General features: G+C 32.8%; 1 protein-coding gene and 1 long non-coding RNA gene across 12 annotated transcripts in view; one reads left to right on the plus strand and one right to left on the minus strand.

Annotated features, from left to right (window-relative positions):
- Positions 1-3,121: 3,121 nt before the first annotated feature.
- The window catches only part of LOC125681142 (uncharacterized), a 63,894-nt gene continuing 43,877 nt past the window's right edge, over positions 3,122-23,138 (minus strand). For 8 of the 10 annotated variants that reach the window (XM_048921084.2, XM_056156061.1, XM_048921088.2 and 5 more), the window contains 2 exons: positions 3,643-3,738; positions 3,122-3,521 (listed from right to left, as the gene is read on the minus strand). In XM_048921084.2, the coding sequence (XP_048777041.2) occupies positions 3,444-3,521; positions 3,643-3,738 (174 nt within the window). In that variant the 3' untranslated portion in view covers positions 3,122-3,443. Of the gene's footprint in view, positions 3,522-3,642; positions 3,739-13,716; positions 13,854-23,138 lie in introns of those variants that run through there. The other 2 variants (XR_008800430.1, XR_008800431.1) reach the window with 2 other exon arrangements.
- On the plus strand, positions 5,035-21,791 carry LOC130052073 (uncharacterized). Of its 2 annotated transcripts, none has more exons than XR_008800433.1 (4): positions 5,035-5,256; positions 13,036-13,248; positions 17,991-18,061; positions 19,869-21,791. It is a non-coding gene; the product is annotated as an uncharacterized LOC130052073 (long non-coding RNA). The 2 variants fall into 2 exon arrangements; XR_008800434.1 differs by lacking the exon at positions 5,035-5,256 and adding an exon at positions 6,962-7,128.

Here is a 23,138-nt window from a genome sequence, read left to right on the forward strand (position 1 = left end):
CCTAACCCACACATCAGAGGTGGTGAAAATCTGTGGAGATACCTCTCTTAGATAAAATCATAAAATTATTATAAACATATAATGATATGGAAAATATATGCGCTCTTTTTTTTTTCTTTTTTCTTTTTTTTTTTTTTTTTGCCGTTGTACCTGGGAGCATCAGAAAGTAACAGGTATCTCAAAAATATTGAGTTTTATAGGCAAAACAGACCCACAGTGATATTTCTGTTGATTAATGATATTTGTACTTACACTGTACGTTATGGCTTCCAAAAACAAAAAATTAATAAAGTGACTGGTAGAGATAAGATGTGACGTAACATACATTCAACTGATTGGTAGATTTTTTAAATGAATATGTCAAGAGAATATTTTTACATTGCAGCCAGGAAGTAAATTCAATCCATTGTGTACAATTAATTTTAAACATCGAGATAGATTCCGCTGTGCTGGTTCTATTCTGAGAGCTGGACATTCTGAAATAATTTATATTTAGCGTCGCGTAATAGATTTGGGGCTTTTAAACTTATTGAGCATTTTACCTCTTCGTCCAAATGTCTTTGTGATTTTGATAGATTGATTGCTTATTCCTCCCACAATTGCATTAAACTTTTGCTATATTGTTAAAATTGCGATTTATCTTATCATAAACTTACATACGTTTATTAAATAAAAATTGCACATACATTTCAAAACCAACCATAGGGGACGTTGATCTTATCTGTTTGTTTTAAATATTTTTATATCTGAAGGTATGTGTGAACATTTATTTTGGTCAGGATATAGAAAGTTTGAATTTTATATCTGCACATATATACATCTATATACCCTTGCAACTTGGAAAACCACATGCATGCATGCTTACAAGCCCCTGTCTTGTCTAATGTTTTTATAGATCTTCTGTAACATCACTTTGTTGTATGAAGTACAGAGTCACAACACCACTATACGATATGCTGTCCAATTTTGGCAAGAATAACAGTTTATAACAAACGACTTTTAGTTCAGGGTCAGGACAAATCTCAGGGATATAGACATTTAATTGATTATGTCCTCAATACTTCATTAACCGTGTGCGTATGGGAAAAAAAAGTAAAATGCTGGAATGATGTAGAAGAACATTAAATAAAGCTAAATATGAATATTGAAAAAGTGTGACCCTAAAGAAAATATTTTGAAATTATGCAAATTTTGTCTATTTTGTTTCAGTTAACCAAAAAGAATTTACCATTAATATTACAACAAAAGTTAGCATATCGGTTTTGTTTGTATATACATTGCCTGTTAGCGTTTCGGTTTTGTATGTATATACATTGCCTGTTTGCGTTTCGGTTTTGTATGTATATACATTGCCTGTTAGCGTTTCGTGTAAAAGATGCCAACATGAAGTACATTTCTTGTATAGATTTACATTCTACTTTCACTTCTATCGGAGTTCTCAGCTGTTCTACTTTCACTTCTATCGGAGTTCTCAGCTGCTATAGATATAGTGGTACGTGTACTACATTCACCAATCCATGTGCGCATTATTTACAGCAGCACCGCGTCCTTAAATGGTTATCATTATAATCTGTATCAAAAGCAAACATTGTAAGAGTATTACCAACACTATATATACTGGAAGATATCAAAAGCAAACATTGGAAGAGTAAATCTTACCAACACTATATGTACTGGAAGACATCAAAAACGAACATTGGAAGAGTAAATATTACCAACACTATATGTACTGGAAGACATCAAAAACGAACATTGGAAGAGTAAATATTACCAACACTATATGTACTGGAAGACATCAAAAACGAACATTGGAAGAGTAAATATTACCAACACTATATGTACTGGAAGACATCAAAAACGAACATTGGAAGAGTAAATATTACCAACACTATATGTACTGGAAGACATCAAAAACGAACATTGGAAGAGTAAATATTACCAACACTATATGTACTGGAAGACATCAAAAGCAAACATTGGAAGAGTAAATATTACCAACACTATATGTACTGGAAGACATCAAAAACGAACATTGGAAGAGTAAATATTACCAACACTATATGTACTGGAAGATATCAAAAGCAAACACATTGGAAGAGTAAATATTACCAACACTATATGTACTGGAAGATATCAAAAGCAAACATTGATATTACCAACACTATATGTACTGGAAGATATCAAAAACAAACATTGGAAGAGTAAATATTACCAACACTATATGTACTCGAAGATATCAAAAGCAAACATTGGAAGAGTAAATATTACCAACACTATATGTACTGGAAGATATCAAAAGCAAACACATTGGAAGAGTAAATATGTACTGGAAGATATCAAAAACAAACATTGGAAGAGTAAATATTACCAACACTATATGTACTGGAAGACATCAAAAGCAAACATTGGAAGAGTAAATATTACCAACACTATATGTACTGGAAGACATCAAAAGCAAACATTGGAAGAGTAAATATTACCAACACTATATGTACTGGAAGATATCAAAAACGAACATTGGAAGAGTAAATATTACCAACACTATATGTACTGGAAGACATCAAGAGCGAACATTGGAAGAGTAAATATTACCAACACTATATGTACTGGAAGACATCAAAAACGAACATTGGAAGAGTAAATATTACCAACACTATATGTACTGGAAAATATCAAAAGCAAACACATTGGAAGAGTAAATCTTACCAACACTATATGTTCTGGAAGATATCAAAAGCAAACATTGGAAGAGTAAATATTACCAACACTTTATGTACTGGAAGATATCAAAAGCAAACACATTGGAAGAGTAAATATGTACTGGAAGATATAAAAAACAAACATTGGAAGAGTAAATATTACCAACACTATATGTACTGGAAGACATCAAAGGCAAACACATTGGAAGAGTAAATATTACCAACACTATATGTACTGGAAGATATCAAAAGCAAACATTGATATTACCAACACTATATGTACTGGAAGATATCAAAAACAAACACATTGGAAGAGTAAATATTACCAACACTATATGTACTGGAAGATATCAAAAGCAAACATTGGAAGAGTAAATATTACCAACACTATATGTACTGGAAGACATCAAAACGAATTATAATACATGTAGAATTTTCATAATTTACCCATTATGAAATTTTAATGAGGAAATGATAAAAACAATAAAAGAGCGACAATAGACCACAATGATGGTGGAATTAAAAAATGTTGTTCCACTGACTCTAGAAGATGCTGGCTTCAGTTTTTGTATAGAATTTCTATAAGACGTATTAAAACACGGCATCAGTAAAATGTAAGTGTTTAAACCAAAGTTTCCAATTTTTTTTATTGTTTTGTTGAGAATTCATCCCCCTTTTCGACTATTGGGCTATTGTATGTAACTCCGATCTTTGGTTGAGTGTCAGAGCTATCATTGTCAGATTTCAGTTCTTCTCATCCTTTGATTTTAATTTTGATGCTGCAAAGTGTCTCAAAAAGTCCATGGTAGATCGATAGGATTCCTGAAAGTAGTATGATACAGGTATGTTATAAACGTTATTGAAAAATCCAAAACTATTTCTGAAAGTAATATGGTATGATAGAAACGTTATTGTAGATAAATTTATTGACTAATCTGTTTACCTGATTCAAAAAGTCTACATCTTCCTTGGTGACGCCAAACGTTAGGGTCCCTATATAATGTGTGTTTATCCCCACGGTCCTAGACAAATCCTGTGACTATAGAAAATATTCACATTTGAATATTAACAAAAGAACTGTTGTTTTCTTCTAAAGAGTATTTAGATATGGGTTTTAATGGTGTTTTCTTGTAAAACTACACTTTTGAGGATGGATCGAAGTATTTCAGACACATCCTTATGACAACGAATATTTTGAATGACGCTATAATTGGCAAACGGATGAAGAGAGATGACCCGCTAAAAATCGGTGCCGTCCGTGAAATTTTCAATGATCTTTTATTTCATTATTTTCTTTCGATGTATTAATCCGGAATTCTTGAATTAGGTTTCTATTTAAATACTAAGTTACATTAGTTCAAATTCAAATCATCAGTGCACTTTTCACTTTTAAGATCATTCAAAGCATTTCTTTAACCTGCCGAACATGCGCATAACGATAAACAACGTGCCAAACATACCGAGAGGTGGGTATAATATGTTGCTTGATGGGAAATTATCTTGTCAAACAGAATATACCACTCTGATTAGTATGATGTTCTCACGAACAAATTCGACAAAACAGTCTGCAAATTCCACAAATAAATAAACTGTCCATCAATTTTGGTGCTAAAAAATCAAATAGAGATATTCCATCCAGATCCACTCTACAGTATGGAAACTGCATGTAGATAAAACACAGTTGCTGGTGATGAGCATTAATTTAATTCAATATTACACCTTTTTATCTGCTTCATACCTTGAATGATGGCAAATTAACAACTTCAATTTATGAAAAACGTGATTGAATCAGCTTCGTTCCATCTTTATGCAGCAATATTCCATTTTCACCTCCTTCTAGTGTTTAAGTCTCTCAACTGATTCGATACGCAAGAACATGTTCCACGTATGATCAATTCTTAAACTGAGACAGGCTACTGTGAGAGAGAACTTACACTAAATCCTATCTGATTGATGTTGCCATGGAGAGTGTGTGAATGAGAACTTACACTAAATCCTGTCTGATTGATGTTGACATACATGGTGTTGTAGAGTGTGTGAATGAGAACTTACACTAAATCCTGTCTGATCGATGACATACATGGTGTTGTAGAGTGTCTGTGAGTGAGAACTTACACTAAATCCTATTTAATTGATGTTGACATACATGGTGTTGTAGTGTGTGTGTGAGAACTTATACACTAAATCCTGTCTGATTGATGTTGACATACATGGTGTTGTAGTGTGTGTGTGTGTGTGTGTGTGTGTTCGCGCACTATGCCGACACTTACGACACGTATAAGGTTACACACGAGCAACCTATGACATTTTCAGAACCTACGACACAAAAGTGTGTCGTAGGTTTGGAGACCCCTTGAAATCGGAATTTTTCATCGTGTTTTACCCAGAAAATACAAAATTTTGTATAGTGTGAGTTTCCGGGTTACACACGACTTTTGTTACACACAACACCGAGCCATAATGGGGTGCTTACACACTTTGCATCCTTGCCACATTCTCGCGCATGCGCAAATTCAACTTCCTAAGGAAACGAGGTCGAGTGGATGACAATGCAAATGTAAGTGTTTTTGTTTATTTAATTGAATATAAGTAGTCAATTAATGATTTAAAATTGATATTTTTGTTCCCGTCCGTTTAGTTTGAATACATTGGGGTATGTGATGTATCGTTATTCTGCAGTAATGGTGAGAAAAAGTAAGTTGACCTTTGACACGACTAAGATACAATTAGATGCGTGTAAGCTTAATTAGTTCAATGGTTTTCATTTTCTGTATGTTTTTGTGTTTGTTTTATATCATCATGATTATCTTCAGTATTTTGGTTTATCATTGATTTGACAAAATGTTTTACAAATACAGAATCAAGGAATAGTTAGAATTTCCTCTTCAATACAATATCGGTGTACACGTTTTTTTTTTTAGACATATGAACATCGTTAAAAGCAACAATTCTCTAAATATTAAATGAGAATTGAATTATTATACACAGTATATTTGTCATTCTTTGATGAATATGCGTATCTTAATGTATAACATTGATATATAACAAACTGACGAACAACTGGAATTTCCTCTTTAGAATATTCTATCTTAGCTTGGCAAAATATTTTCAATATTTTCAAAGATATAAACCCCGTTTCAAAGCGACAATATCAAAGAAAATTAAACAAGTACATAGCTCCAAAAAATTGGGTCTTTATTACCACTATTTTTGGATATTATTAACTGGTAACCGGTGGATAGCTCCAGCCTCTTTCCCCTTAATAAGGAAGGTGTGGTCAAGCGCGGTTAAACAAGTTCTTTGGGAAAATATTGTTTACCTTATTTTAAGAAATTGTTTAGATTTCATTTTGTTCCAACATCGACCAGTTGCAAAGATTTTGGGTTAATTTATCTGATGGTTGACTTTACGCCATGGCTATAAACAACTTTATATAATATGTTGATTTATAGGCGTTGAAAGAAATTTCCAAATAAAGGGTGTTGAAATCAAATGGGACAAGGACATTTAAAGTATGTGCGGTTCAAGTGTCTCTCATCAATATGAATAGAATGAAAAATAAAGTAATTTGTCCCAAAATGAAGTCCCCCCCCCCCCCCCTTTCTTCTCTCCAACCCCATCCCCATTTGTGCATGCAGCTAGATCCAGTGTTTTCATACCAGACCAAATTCATGTTAAATTATCAATGTTTGTCCTGTTAAGAAGATATACTTTTTAAGTAAATGGAAACTCCAATCTAGTTCACTGAATTTATGAAAAGGCAAGAGCAGATCCGGATTTCTATCTCTCTCTCTCTCAGAGTGTTGCCAAATCGGTGTAACTTACATTAAAAAAAATAAAGGGGTTTCGGTCAAGGGCTACCGCTATTTTTAGAGCGACCCTGAACACTAGCGACAGCGATCACCGCAACACCGGCACCAGAACATGTACAGACTGATCAATCGAGTGGGGAAGATCCCCAGGGCTTTTTGTAAATTTCATATAAAGTTGCAGAAATGACATTTTTTATCTTTGTTTATTTTTTTACTTATTCAATTGTAAGAAATCAGATACTATTTATATGTATTTCTAAAAATAAAATTGAAAAAAAAAATAATAAATCCATTACGAGATTCGAACTGGGTACATGTTATCGTGAGTTTCATAGACATCTCTAACGATTACGTAACAGTGTTTTAATCTTCACACTCTTGTTATTTCACACTCTCAAATAAATGAAGTTATGTAAATAAATTTTGTGTAGCCTATGTTTCAAAATATTATCTGTATTTTGCACCATTTACAAATGTAAAATAGTATTGTTAAAAATTCAGAAGTTTTTGAATTTGTCAGCACTTGGAGATTATTTTTCTCGTGCCGTAGACCGACTGAAGAAGAAAAAAAAGGGGTCAGATTATTTTCTTAGTGCTGTGTTTAAAGTTATGTATTAGTAAGTATAAAATGAGGATATCATTGTTTATAGACATCAGTCAGTGCTGCATATACATGTATTACCATTGTCTGTCTGTCTGTTTACCAGTATTTACAGGTATCTGAATTTTTAATCAGCTGTTAATCTGTAAATGGATACAAATAGAAAAATGGGAGGGGGGATGCATATAGATAGATATATAGTGTATTTATCATCTATTTATAGAGATAGAGTTTTTTCCTTTTATTTATTTATATATATTTATTGATTAAAATACCTGTGCAGTATAATGAGTATAGGCCTTTCCGAAAACGTGAGTTATCTCTCTTTGTATTCTTACATTTAGTGTGAATATGACAACTTCCGGGTAGTAACACACTCATACTTCGCATATATTATAAGAGTTAGATCTATATTAGTATGGGTGCTGTTCAAAATCGAAAACAGTTGAAATTATTTGTACGAGAGAGTAAGAAAATGTTAATGGAAACTAAAACGAATTTCTTGATCGAGTCGGGTGTGATTTTTCGGGGGGAGAGGGGTTGTTTAAAAATTAAATTTGAAATCACGCAGACATTCATTTGCTTACATATGTCTCCAATAACGACTGACATAATTATTTTGTATGAAAACAGAACTTCTGATTCTCAAGAGATGATGGCATCTCATCAACTCAAAGCTCGGGTTTTTACAAGGATCGACACGTGCAAAGATCTTGCATACCCCCCCCCTTTCCAAAATAATAAAAAAAATCAATTAAATTAGGAAATCAACGCTCTCGTTGTTTTATCAGGGCTAAAATTAATCCACCACTACCAATCGACTCTTTCAAAAATAAACCAGATTGCAATGTTTGGGTAACTTTCTCCAAAGTACCTGGACGTGTTCATTCTGTGTGCAAATCATTTGTACATTGCAGCATGAAGCTGGAATTGTTAATATCAACCGATATATTTAAAATGCAGAAAAATAGGTAATTAAATAAAAAATTTAAAATTAATTTCGTTCAATATTGCTCGATTGATAAAAATCATTTTTCATAGATCTGTGTGATCTAGGGGGGGGGGGGGGGGGGGAGCTGCCATATTCTCAAATGTACTATCTGGGGGATAGGCAAGTTTAACCCCCAATAGAATACTTTTGACGTCTCTGTATCTTCCCTCTTTTATTCGTTTTAGCCTCCTTGAAATGTACTTGATTATGTATAGGCACGTATCATGTCATAATAGAAATTGCAATCTCAGATTTATACCCCCTTTTCGCCACAAATTTACAAAATACTTTTGAGTAAAACTCCAAATATTTAACCCAAAATGGCTGTATACAGGTACACACTCTTGCCGACTATAAATTCAGGGAGTTCAATTATATTTTAAGTTATTTTATTTTCAAAACATTGCACGTCTAAATGTTAGTTTAAAGGTGGTTTGTGACGATGAATTTCTTTATGGTTATACTTGTATTTGAAATTGTATAAAGTAGTTTACAAGTGGGCAGACAGCTGGAAATCTGTCAGTGGCCTCTCACTTACAAGTACAAGCTGGGATAAATTTTACTCGCCAATCGAAGAGATGGACATTTTCAGAATCCAGAGGTGTCAGTTCGACATAACTTGACGTGGCAGAACTGTTATCGCTGAATGTACTACATTGATATTGAACAAGTAACTTCTGATATTTTATTATAAATATGACTGTATTAAAACACGGGCTAAAGATTCTGAGGAAATGTATGCAATATATGATATATACTAATTTCAGTCGTAAAATCCTGGAAAATGGGGGGGGGGGGGGTAGTTAGAATAATCTAACTGCGTCTCGGGACAGGCCCTTCTCTTTAACGATAGAACATTCTATTTGGGGGGGGGGGGGATCCTCCTCTACTTAAAACATTAATTTTGTATTATTTTTACATGCAAAGTTGCTTATTTTCACGTGTATGAAGTAAACCTATGAATTGGGATTTTTTATTAATGTTAAAATATTTGTTGGCGTGATTACTGTAAAAATTATACAGCAATATCTTTGCGGCCTTCGGAACTGTTCATAATGACGCTTCTCGAATATACTACCCGGAAGTCTTAAACTACTGTTACACAAGCGCACTACGTCCCGGATCAAGGAAAGATAACTCATGTTTTTGGATTGGCCTATTGCCCATGTCTGTTGTAGGGGTAGTGGTAAAATAGTATGATATACATGTATGTATGATATTTTAATAATATTAACAATGAACCTACATTGTAATATTTTTGCCATAGTGTGTATATGAATTCTAGGTATCAGGACAACTCGCCCCCAAGACAACTCGCCCTCAAGACAACTCGCCCCTAAGACAACCCGCCCTCAAGACAACTCGCCCCCTCTTCGGGACAACTCGCCCCCTCTCTTGAGATAATTCGCTCCTAAATATCATACATGTTTACAATTATTATTTTTGGTCTAAATCCAAGAGGTGTATTACCAAAAATTAATGAATTTCTTATAGATAGTATATACATCACAGACAATAAGACGTGTTCACATTAACACCGAACTTCATGTCTTTTTATGCAAGACGAACGATTTTAGTGGAAATCCAGTGTTTGGGTTCAGTAAATTCATCATCACTTTTATGTACATGTAAAATATATAATTTCAGCGGAAACAAGTTAGCGTTTGGTATAGGGAGAGTATTAGCTTGGTCTACAGCTGACGTAGTATAATTATCAATAATCTGCGTCTGTTGTTAAATCTAATTGTTTCATTTCCCCCAAGCTGTTATAAATTTACTTCAAACATTATGAGTTACTCATCATCAGAGTTCTTTACACTTTGAAATCACCGCGTAAAAAGAATCAGTAAAGCAAAGCCGTTATAAAATTTCTAAAATGGGAATTTTATTTTTCAACGGGTATTAGTTGAGAAATGCATTAAAAGATAATTACATGTATCAGAATATTCATGCTTCACCTTTACACTTATGTATACTATATCGATAAAAGAAACACCCACACCCTCAAAATTTTCTCAGTATTAGAGACATTTAATCAATTACCTGAAGATCAGTAAATATAATTTTCCTTGCCAATTGATTTATGAAAAATATAACTTTTTCTGAAATGCAATAATTAAATATATGTATAATTCTATTAGAATTTACCATTCGTGTTAAAGTATGAAAGAAAAAGACGTATCTTTATAATTGTAATTGTAATTAAAAGATTTATATAGCGCCCTATCAACATTAGTTCTCTAAAGCGCTTTACAAATGTGAAAGAAAAGATAATATAAAATCGATGTGCACATACATGTGAATAAAATATTCATAGTGTCAGAATTAAAATGCATAAATATTATTATTAATATATAGCGATATGATATGATTACCCTAATAACATATGAAACAATTTAAAACAACCCTTAGGAATAATTAAATACATAACAAGGACATAGGCATAATAACAAACAGCAGGGTTTTTTTTTTGGGGGGGGGGGGGGTTGTTTGTTTTTTGTTAACAGCACTGTAAGAGCTGTATGTAAGAGCACTAAGTATATAAAAATAATCACAAATTAAAAGCTAATTTAAAGAGATGCATTCTGAGGTCCACTTTAAAATTAGACAATGAAGTACATTGTCTGAGTTTAAAAGGCAGAGAATTCCAGAGACTCGATGCAGCTTTGTCCAAACGTCGATCCCCATATGTTTTCGTACGTGTCCGAGGTACCTGGAGAAGATGCAGAGATTCGGATCTTAGTGATCGTGTGGGATTGTAAACTGTAAGGATATCCTTTATGTAAACTGGAGATAGGTTGTTGGGAGATTTGAAAGTATGAAGGAAGTATCTTATATTGAATTCTGTACTCAACTGGGAACCAGTGAAGATCTATTAGAACAGGAGTAATATGGTCGGATTTTTTTGAGCGTGTTATTAATCTTGCAGCTGTGTTTTGTGCCCTCTGAAGTTTGCTGGTGTGTTTAGAATGAACACCATAAAGCAATGCATTTCCGTAATCTAATCTGGATGTAACTAGCGAGTTTACTAGAGTTTTACATGCTTCATCATTGATAAATGTTAAAAGTGTAAATAACACACACAAAATAAAAATAAAATGTGATAATATATTTATATATAATATTGGGGGCAGGGTTTGACACTAAGGCACGCCCGACCGACCGAGACTACTAAATGATAGGTCTGGTTGGGTAAAATGTTTATTTACTAGTCCGACTGGTCGTGTTAAAAATATGAACAAATTTAAGAAACTTTACTTTAAATCATAAAATATTTTATTCATAAAAAAAATAACTGTAAAGAGTTTGCGAGCAATTTAATGAACCGCATGATGACATAATCTCTATCTTTAGTTCTAATAAGTCGCGGTCGTAAGTGATGTTCTACGACATCTACACATTGTTAAAGTGTGTAAAGTTATGTTTTGGTTAAATAGAATTATTGAATTCACTTTCATTAAAAAAAACACCAAAACAGTTCATTTGAATTGAATATAAGAAAGTGTTTATTAAACATATGTGCGGGAATGTCTATATAATCAAATATGAAATCTCGTCCTCAATGAAAGCAAAAGATGTCTCAAGAAAGAAAAAAAAAGGAAAACGTTGGGAAGAAACAAAGCAGCTAGGGCTTATGAAATAGAAATTTTAAAAAAAATATTGAGGTCAATTTATTCTATTAAATGGATTAAAGAATTTCCGTGCCGGTAAAAATTTAATGAAACTGAAAATAGGGTTGAAAGTAAAAGCATCAAATTGAATGACGAGATTAAAGATTTTTTTGAGACAATTAAATGCATTTTAGTTCAAACTTAACGTTTTTCATTTAAATTAAGTACATGTATTTAGATATGGAGAATCTTATAAAAAAAAATTCTGGAACGTTGGTCAGGGCTAGTGGATGTAAGGTCAGGTCTAGCAAAAATCATTTTAAGTAGCCCGATTGGTCTAGTGCCCCAAAAAGTTAATGTCAAACCCTGGGGGGCAAGTGTCTCAAGAGAAGGGGGCGACTTGTCCTGAGAGAGGGCGAGTTGTCCTAAGAGGGGGCGAGTTGTCTTGGGGGCGAGTTGTCCAGCATTCGAATTCTATTGGTATCAATTATATAGTAGGCCTAGTAAGAATACTATTCTACTTCTATTCAGTAGAAATAGAGCAACACATACAAGAATATTTAAGCTTACATTTATGTATAGTAGTCTGGTACCACTAAATATATTAAGTTGAGTGTTCATAATATGTTAAAAATTCAGATCATGATGTTTATTTACATGTCAGAGGGCATAAACATGCACCATACTTTTCATGAAGCACCAACACTCTTCATGAAGTATGCTGGCGTAAAGCTCAGCAGTTCAGGGTACCTGTAAAGTGCGAAACGAAACGAAATCCACCGAAACGAAACGAAATATGTCGAAAGGAAACGAAACCCACCGAAACGAAACGAAACCTACCTAAGCGAAATGAAACAAATTGTATAACCAAACTCTTTTAATTATAATAATTAAAAATGGCATCTTAGGCCCCTGTGAAAGTTACCACATATCAATAAAATTCGCCTCCCCTTTGATGTAGGCCTTCGGCTTAACTGATATAATTAAAAGAGATCGGTTATACAATCTGTTTCGTTTCGGTAGATTTTGTTTCGTTTCGGCGGATTTCGTTTCGTTTCGATTTCGTTTCGCACTTTACAGGTACCCAGCAGTTCATGCCCTTAAATACTTTAAAAAATTAAACTTATTTCTTAAATATGCATACATGTATTTGTACTTTAATAATCCATGTTTAGGAAATATTTCCATGTTATATATGTTAATCATATGTGTCACCATGCAATGTTAGATTGAAAAATAATATAAATACATGTGTATATGCAAGCTAATGTTTCATTAGATTCTTTGCATTTGATTTTAATGTCAAGTTTCTTTTTCATAGTTGACGCAACAGATTATGAGATACAGATGAAACATGCAGGGAACCATGTAAATGATTCTGAAAGTGGCTACCCAGGTGCTGTTTAAGGAAGCTTGTAATAGGAGTGGAAAACCACCCAAAAACTATGTGTCTCAAAATGCCAGTAGAGACATAGAAAGAAGAGAGGAACTAGCTGGGATATCATTATGAAGAACCTAACCTCCTTGGAGTCAAGTATGTGACAAATTATTCATATAAATAATCATCCATGTCACCATGAGATCGAAATTAACTTTTTAACCACAAGAAATTTTAGGTACTGTATTCTTTTCCTACTAGGCTCCAATTCGAAATTTAACCAGCATTTTTCTATCGATTGCTTTTTTTTCAGGAATTTAATAAACTAAGCACCCCTTTTATCAAAATAAATGAGAAGAAAGTGCAATATCAAAAACAAGATTGGAATTTCTTTCCTTTAACATTTTTAAATGAATTATCAGGCAATGTATCATTGGTGGGGGTCATGGGGAACATCTATGCAGCATGTACTCACTATCCAGAGGTCCTCCACCTACAATTTACAGCATTATGTGGCTTGAACCTTAAGACTTAATGTGTATTTAATTCTCTCTCTCTCTCTCTCTCTCTCTCTCTCTCTCTCTCTCTCTCTCTATATATATATATATATATATTTCTATTTACTCAATCATGTGTGTAATCATGCTTAGCAACTATCCAGTATGTTTCTGTGTAACATATTCTCAGCCATGCGGATGTTTTTCGTTAGATGTCATTTTTTTCCTGACGAGTGAGGGGAAACCATCCCCTTATGAAACAGCCTGTAGAGAAATAAATGTTATGTGATTGAACTCCATCTGATCATCAATTTATATATATATATATATATATATATATATATATATATATATAATCCAAATAGAAAGAGTTGATATCACACAGTCAAAATAATTAAATAAAAAAGCAGGAAAATATGCAGTTCCAAAATATATTCAAATCGCTAGTGCTTTCTGGATTTTAACATCCATTCTCAGGTGAATACAAATATTGAATACAAAGTTGTTTATCTTATATTGTTGTATATGTATATCTAAAACATTTGGAGATTTCATCACAGTGGCTCATCACAAATTAACCTCTCTCTTCTATATTTACATGGGGGGGGGATCTGGTATCCCAATAATCACTCCTTCAAATTTCTATTATGTCTCCTTTATTTTACTGACATAAGATTTTACGACCCCTCTCAATCGATCAGAGAAAGACCATAGTTTGTAAAAATACTTAGAATATCTGTTCGCACCAACAATATATTTGAAGGAACAATGCATTTTCTATCGTTTTTAAAACCACAGGAACTTTTCATCAATCACTCAGAATGGAAGACAGACTTGCATTGGTCAGTTCAAGTTGCTCTTCAGTTAGGATGTGTGAGAGTAGTTTAAGCAAACATCCCCCCATTTAAGAAATTATGTCATTGTGCTTCTGCACAACTAATCATAATCTTACGTTCTAAGTTTTTATAGTATGTACCTGGAATATGTCAATATAATTCCATTTTTCTCATTCATAAGAGATTTACCAGTTATCTAAATATTACGTATGCAACTAATCAGAATGAAATGCTTGACGTGTGCATGTGTAGGTATTCATATTGTAAATCAACAGCAAAAAATCATTTTAATTTAATTACCCTTTAATAAGAAAGTTGTGGTCATTTCAGTACCAAAAAATGAAAGAAAGCAATGCACGTTATGTGCATATGTCAATCTGTAATTCTGTTGATGTCATCCAACAGGTATTTGTATCATGTACATATGATTAGCATAATTAGTTTGAATTTCATGTTTGCATCATATATAAGAAAGCTGTGGAGATTTTGAAATTGTCTAATCAAAATTTAGCACAATTGTGCATGCACATGCTGGCTAGTAATTTTAACCATACCAATTTGTAAGTGCCAAGACATACTAAAATCCTCAACTTCAGAAGAATTTAATGAAAAACATAAACATTATGGTCCTTGAAATATAGAAAAAATATAGAATCTTCAAAAGACAGGATATGCATATACTGAGTGTTGGCATTTTTGTATTACACCAATCTATATAGATACACATACTATCTACTATGCTGTGATATCAACTCATTCACTTTATTCATAAGAAAGTTACAGACATTTTAGTATTAAATCCAATCAAAATGAAATTTTGCATGCATGTGCAGATTGGTCATTTTGAACATGCAGATCAGTTAATAAATATCTTAAAAATATCTTAAAAATAAAAATCTTAAAAATTACAAGTCTTAATTAATAAATGCCTACAATATGAATATTAAACAATCTCAAAGAACAACAAAAAATTTAGACTGATTCCCAAGTTAGTGTACCAAAATCCAATGCATGCACATTCAGACTAAAATACTATCTTTCTGCACATCCAAATGATATACATGTACGTACAATCATCTTAAAAAGATTGCATATAAAGGATCTCTTGTATAGTTATTGAGAACAGAGTATACCCTAAGTTCTGGGAACATAAATATAAGGAATCACTGTCTAGTTTGTCAGGGTATATGAGGTGATTAACAAATTAACATCAACTGAAAATATGAGAATTCATGCATAACAGCTTCACCGTTTATATAGTTTGCATGCATGTATCATGTTCATGCTTTTATGGGATCTTTGTGAATTATGTCAAGGATTTGGATGATTTGAATATATTATAAAAGTGGCAAGAATGAAAATAACATGTTCTGCCATATTTTTGTTTTCGACAGTTTATTTTATTTTTCAATGCGTTGTTTTACACCAGTTTTATAACGTATGCAATGCAGTGTACACCAGTTTTGGACAAATGAAATTGGCCTTTAGTTTGCTTCATCAATATACAGACTCTATTTCAATTGATTATATATTAATAGTGAGGCTCATGCCAGTATAAGGCAATATACATCTTTCTCACATAATCACTAGTGTGAGACCAACTCAACCCATGTGAGACAGCCATACAAGATTTTTCTGTCTTACACTGCTAAGACATATCTTTGCTTGTGATGTACATATGTATGTCGTATATTTTTTGATTTACATTACACGATAAAGAAAAATAGTTTGTATTGTTTTCTTCAAATTTCAATTTGATATATATTATGTATAGCTTTTTTATGGACAACCTTGGGTTTTGTACTTTACACTTATATTGTAAACCATTTTCAGGTATGCTGAGATCTTCATACTGTGTAATTAATTTTTGCATATATTCAAAGAAGGATTTCAATAATTTTGAATTTTCTCAAAGCTCTTGAATTAAAATACTGAACTGATAAAATGTGAGAAAAATAACACTTTATTATTTGCTCATGTGGGATAGGGAAATTCCACCTCTGGAACAAGATTCACTGCTTAAGATTCAGCAAAGTCTCGTCCTAGACTGCAAATCTTGTCCCCTCGGTGGAATTTCCCTATCTCCCATTCATACGAATGAAGGATTCCATTTATCACACACATGCAATGCACACGTGATATCATGCCAATATACATATGCATTTATCACACATGTAGCAAGTTTCAATGTTAGAACACATCTGATATATGCAGTGAGTTTTATGTCAATATATATTTATCACACACATGCAGTGAGTTTCAGTGCCAGTACACATTTGCACACATGTAATGAGTTTCAGTGCCAGTACGCATTTATCACATGCGTGTAGTGAGTTTAAATGCCAGTACACATCACACACATGTAGTGAGTTTCAATGTCAGTACAGATCAATACACATGTAGTGAGTTTCAATGCCAGTACAGATTTACCACACACATGTAGTGAGTTTCAATGTCAATACAGATTTATCACACACATGTGAGTTTCAATGTCAATACATATTTATCACACACATATATTGAGTTTCAATGTCAATACAGATTTATCACACACATATATTGAGTTTCAATGTTAATACAGATTTATCACACACATGTAGTGAGTTTCAATGTCAATACAGATTTATCACACACATGTAGTGAGTTTCATTGTCAATACAGATTTTTCACACACTTAAACTGTTAAGTGAGTTTCAATGTCAATACAAAGTGATCAATTCTTTTGAGAAGCCTGTAGTAACCAACCATGTTGATATCCAAGAACTTTTTAACATTGTTATCTCTTTCTAAAATATTCAAAGTTTATATTTGGATTTCAAAAATCTTTTGTCTCTCAATCAACACATTGAAATTTGGTTTAAAGCATGTTGAATTTAGTTTCACAATCTTGATATGATTTAATTGTGATGATTTCAAAAATAACATTCCTACTCACCACCCTGCACCTCAGAAATTAAAATGTAACTTAGAAATAATGAATGCATTTAAAAAAAAAAAGATTTAAAAACATTCAATATTTAAAATGATTGGACCAGTATTTCCTAATGTGAAATAATGTTAACGTGTACTGTGTTGTGCGGCGTGAAGACAAAATGTTTGGTAATAAAATAAGGTTATATTTAACAAGGAAAAAGTTTTTGAATAGGTATTGACCATATATTACACAGATAAGTTAAATAGGCAACTTAATAAATTTCAAATGATTAGGTCACTAAAGATCATTTTGGAAAGATCAAGGTCACTCAACATGTACCTTATATAGAAAAGAACCTTTATTTCAAAAGTTATATATCATTGTGCAAGTCATTTGTTACATGAAGTATTTCAACTTCATTGGTTAGATGCAGTTTGGGGAAGCAATTACTAATATTCTTGTTATTGGATTTCACTCAAATAGAGACATCAACACTTGCCCGAGTCCCCACATACACAGGGTGGAAGTAACTTGTTTATGTGTTTGGAAAACGCGATATGTATATTACATATTTAAAGTTCATTTACATTTTGTTAATAGTAACTTACAGCAGTACAAACATTTTAAAGCTTTATCTCTTCAATGTTGTAGACTACATTCAGAGGGAATGCAGATACTGAGGCCCCCAAGCTCATCTAGGAAGTCGGGAAGAAAAAAGCGAGGTATTTGTATGTCATAATTTGTATTATATTTTGTTATTCCCAAGCAAATGAAGTTTAGGAGGGTATATTAGAATCGCCATGTCTGTCTGTTGGTCTGTCTGTCTGTCGATTTGTCTGTAGGCATAATTTTGGCTGTACTCATTTTAGGAGACTAGCTAATGGAATTTTCTTAAAATGTGTACACTCTCTCAAATCATAAAGACATAAAAATCTGCACCTAGGGTTTTCATAATGATTGGACAAAGTTTACTTAATTTAGATCATTTTGTTGTTTCTTTGAAATTAGAAAAATTTTGAGCCTTGTTTGCTTTAACTTAAGGGTATGTCCTGACCTTAGCAGAGGGTCATTTGGACAAGATTACAGATATTTTTATGCCCCCTAGATCAAAGATCGGGGGGGGGGGGGGGGATATTGTTTTTGTCCTGTCTGTCATTCTGTCTGAAACTTTAACCTTGCTAATAACCTTTGAACAGTAAGAGCTAGAGCTTTGATATTTCACATGAGTATTCCTTATGACAAGACCTTTCCGTGGGTACTAAACCTTTTGACCTTGACATTTGACCTACTTTTTGAGAAAAAATTGACATTGGTCATAACTTCTAAATGGTAAATATTAGAGCTTTCATATTGTACATGAACATTTCTTGTGACAAGATCTTTTTACTGGTACCAAGATATTTGTCCTTTTGACCTTGGCCATCTTCAGAATTGGCCATTATCGGGTGCATTTGTGTTTCACAAACACATCTTGTTTGTCCTTGCCATAAATTGCAAGATGAAATAAACAGGAGAATAATATACTAGGTGCAGAGGTTGCTTGTGTTCAAAGAATGTGCAACAACCAGCATCAGATGATAATCATTTGGACAAGCTAGGTCAAGGTTTCTGGGTGTGCAATGCAAAATTCTTCTCTATAATGTAATTTTATTATGAAATAACTTCAGAAAATTATACAAGATTAATTAAAATATGATCAAAGAAATGTCATGACCCTGAACACAAGTCATTCAGACAAGTTTAGGGGCACAGTTTAGGAGTTTCAGATTATGAAGTCTTAGGAATGTTAATATTCTAAGTTAGAGGTGCATGGAGAAGTCATACTTGACACAAAGGCTGCTTATAGCCAAGAAGTATGTCATAAACCTTATGCCCAGGTTATTTGTAGAGGGTCATGATCACATGACTCAAAAGTCAAATGTTCTTTAGGCTGCACCAATTTAATGCTGGGATTTTGGACAGTCATATTTTTCTGTTACTCTACTCAAAGTTTACTCATGACCAGACTTTTGGACCAATGTCATTTTGGGAAGGTCAGGCTCACTCAGAATATACACCTTATATATAAGGAAAAGTGCCTTATTTCATTAGTTTTTAAACAAGTATGGATCATAAATCGTGCAGATAGGTAATAGTCAAATGGCTTTCAGACAAAGGTCACTCAAGGTCATTTTGTAAAGGTCAACATCACTCAACATATACCTTATATATGATAAAGAAACCTTCATTCCAACAATATATCAACATTTATTGAGCATTGTGTGAATCATTTGTTATTTGAAATAGTTCATTCAGGTGAGATGTATTTTGGGGAGCATACATCAGTTTTATCAATATTCTTATTTTATATTAAATATCTATTGGTAGTTTAATAAAGGTTTAGGATAGAACATTTAAAAAATATATTATTGATTTGAAATCATTTACTTTAAGTTATGGTAAATGATAGAGAAAATGAGTTGGACAATCTTTCAAGAAACTGTTGTACAACTGTTTCAAGTGATATGTACTGTCCATTCTTTATTACAGCCAATGTTCAGTGCCACACTTGGACCACTGCAGAAAAGGCAGCTTTGTAAAGACAATTTGAGACTTTCATCAAACTAGGAAAAACTCTGGCTCAGGTTGCTGTCTAAAATCCATTTGGAAGGAGAAATCGCTGTCCAGTTTAACATGGTGTCGTGGAAAGTTTGCTGTTAAAAAAATTACTTCTGACAGAGGTGTTACAAAGAGTTAATCCAATTTTTATGCCCCCTCCATTTGAACGAGAGGGGACGTATATATTGTTTTACATGACTAATTAGGTCTGTAGAGCAAATCTTGTCTGCTCAATATCTAATGAATTCTTTTGCTTGACTGTTTCCAAACTTGGTACAATGATTGCCCCTAGATAGTGAATGAACCATATTAATTTACAGGTCACAGGGTCAAGGGTCAAACTGGACACAGTAAGATATTGTCTGTTCAATATCTTGAGAACGCTTTCCTGACAGACATCAAACTCGGTATACTGGTTTCTTTTAAGAAGTAGGTGGTTTCTTTTAAGAAGTAGATGGTTTCCTTTAAGAAGTATATGTCCCATAATGTCCCATATTCATTTTGAAGTCACAAGGACAAAGGTCAAACTGTACATAATAAAATATTGTCCACTGAATATTTAAAGAACCAACCCTTTACCTGACAGTTACTAAACTTGGTACAGCGGTTGCCCCTAGAGAGTAGATGACCCCTACTGATTTCCAGATCCCAAGGTTGAAGGTAAAATTGGACATAGTAAGATACCGTCTGTTCAATATTTGAGAACCATTCGCTTGACAGACATCAAACTTGGTTCACTAATTTTCCTTAAGAATTAGATACCCCATGGATTTTGAGGTCACAAGGTCAAGGGTCAAACTGGACATGACAAGATATTGTCTGCTCAATATATTGAGGACTCTTTGCTTGACAGATATCAAATCAGGTACACTTGTTCTACCTAAGGAGTAGATGACTCCATTTGATTTTGAAGTCACAAGGTCAATGGTCAAAATGCTACGGACATAGGTATTGTCTACACAATATCTTGAGTTTGCGTTTCTTGACAGACATCAAACTTGGTACACTGACACATCATAAGTGTAGATATCTAGTATTCATTTTAAGGTCAATGGTCAAACTACTCTGGACATCAGATTTTGTCCATTCAGTATCTTGAGAACCCTTGTTTGACAAACATCAAACTTGGTAGTCTGGTGCCGCCTAAAGAATAGATGGCTCCCATTGGTTTTAAACTCTCAAGGTCAAAGGTCAGGACTCAAATAACTGGTTATTTGAAAATATCTGCTCAGTACCTTTAGAGATCACATATAATGGTTGCCTCTGACTAATAGATACATTGTAACTTTTGCTACCGACATTCTAAATGATCATTTTCAATATTGTAATATGGAGGGCATATATATTTCTTAAATCTTTCTTGTAAATGGTTTTGATACTAGTTTTATATACAAGATGTATTATCAGCATTTGTCATTCATTGTACACCATACATTGGTTCATTCAAAATTGATAAATATATAATCAACAGCAGTACACATGAAATAATTCTCCATCTATATCTTGAATTGAACAAAAAGTTTAATGGTATTCCAAGGCCTTATATTCATGTGCGATTGACAGACTGAATGAATATACTAAGATAATATAACAGTATTTAACTAAAACTAATTGCAGTTTAACACTAATGTACTTATAATGTAATTGATAGTACCATGCTCTTACTTGTAACTTGTTTTCATTTATATTCAATAGATATTTCAAGTTTGATAGCTAACTCAAATTTCAAATATGAATGAACATTAAGTGTCTGCTGTTTTAAGACTAAAGAGTAGCTTTATTTACATCATATGAGGTTTTTTGAGCTAAATTGATCAGCTTTGTATGCTTATGAAATAAATATGTACACCTATATTTTGCAGTTGATTGTACTTTGCTTTAAAGAAGTCTTAAAATTGGTGTAGTTTTCATTAGGTTTGGACTTCGCAAGTGACAAATTGGATTAGGAGTATTTTTACTCAGTGTCTTCTCAAATACTAATGAAAAATCAAGACAATTTAATAGAGTCTTATAAATTCAGTATCTCTTGATAGATTGCTGAAAGAGTAGTACGAAAGAAAAATCCTGAACTCTGAACGATCAGATTCATGATGGATGCAGGGACACACAGTATTTTTAAAAGTCCTTGGTACAAGTTCTTCCTGTGACTTGAGCAGTGTCTGTATTCAGATATTTAAAAAAAAAGATCTTTAAAGCACTGTAGTACACTGTCATATAACCAGGAATATTTCCTGTATGGTCACCTTTAAATGGCCTTTGGTGTCGTATTTCGACATAAAGGACATCCAGGATACAGACGCCTTTGAATGCAACATTGGTTATATTACAAGTGTGACTGATAAGGAGCGCCAAATTAACAAAAACTCAGATAAAAAGATCAGTTCAATTATTACCCGTAATAATCAATTGACGTGCGCATCAAATCAATCATTGTTCTCATCAATTGATTAGGTGTTCACATCAATTATTGCGCCCATATATTAAATAATGCGCGCTGCCCATCAATTCAATGTATGAGAGCAATAATGGGTTTGCTGCGCGCATTTATTTAACTGATGACTGCAATACTTCAGCGCGGCATGTGATTTTGAGCTCCGTATAATTGATTTAATAATCTCTTTAATTCAATTGAAAATATCTTAATTATTTACAACGATTTTTGTACAAGAAATTAATGAGCACATCAACTCTTATATAGAGAGAAACACTTCAATTAATATAATGAATTCAAGACAGATCTAATTAGATAGTTGTTGTATCTAGAAGAAGTATTGCATGTATCAATTGAATAAATATCAATTCAATTGAAGAGAGCAATAATTAAATTATTACACACAGTAATTTAATTGAAGCGCCAGTAATTGAATTAAAGCTTTTTTTAATTAAATTGTGGAGGGCATCAATTCAATTGTTGATATCAGTAATTCATTTGAAGAGAACAACAATTCAACTATAGCCTAATCAACTCATCAAAGTATTCAATGCTATAAAGAATTCAATCAATGCGCGCAATAATTCAGAATTGTAGATTTTAGTAATTATCTGAACATGTTTCATTGAATTGTTGCAAGCATCAAATGAATTGATGATATCTTCAAATAATTAAACTTATCTTGAATTTAGCTTCTTAGACTGAAAACCTTTTTCAAATCTTTTTAACATTAATTTCTGTTACAGAAGAGTATATTTTAGTTCAACTGA

Source organism: Ostrea edulis, chromosome 2 (assembly GCF_947568905.1).
Source record: "Ostrea edulis chromosome 2, xbOstEdul1.1, whole genome shotgun sequence".
In the NCBI taxonomy this organism is placed as follows: domain Eukaryota; kingdom Metazoa; phylum Mollusca; class Bivalvia; order Ostreida; family Ostreidae; genus Ostrea; species Ostrea edulis.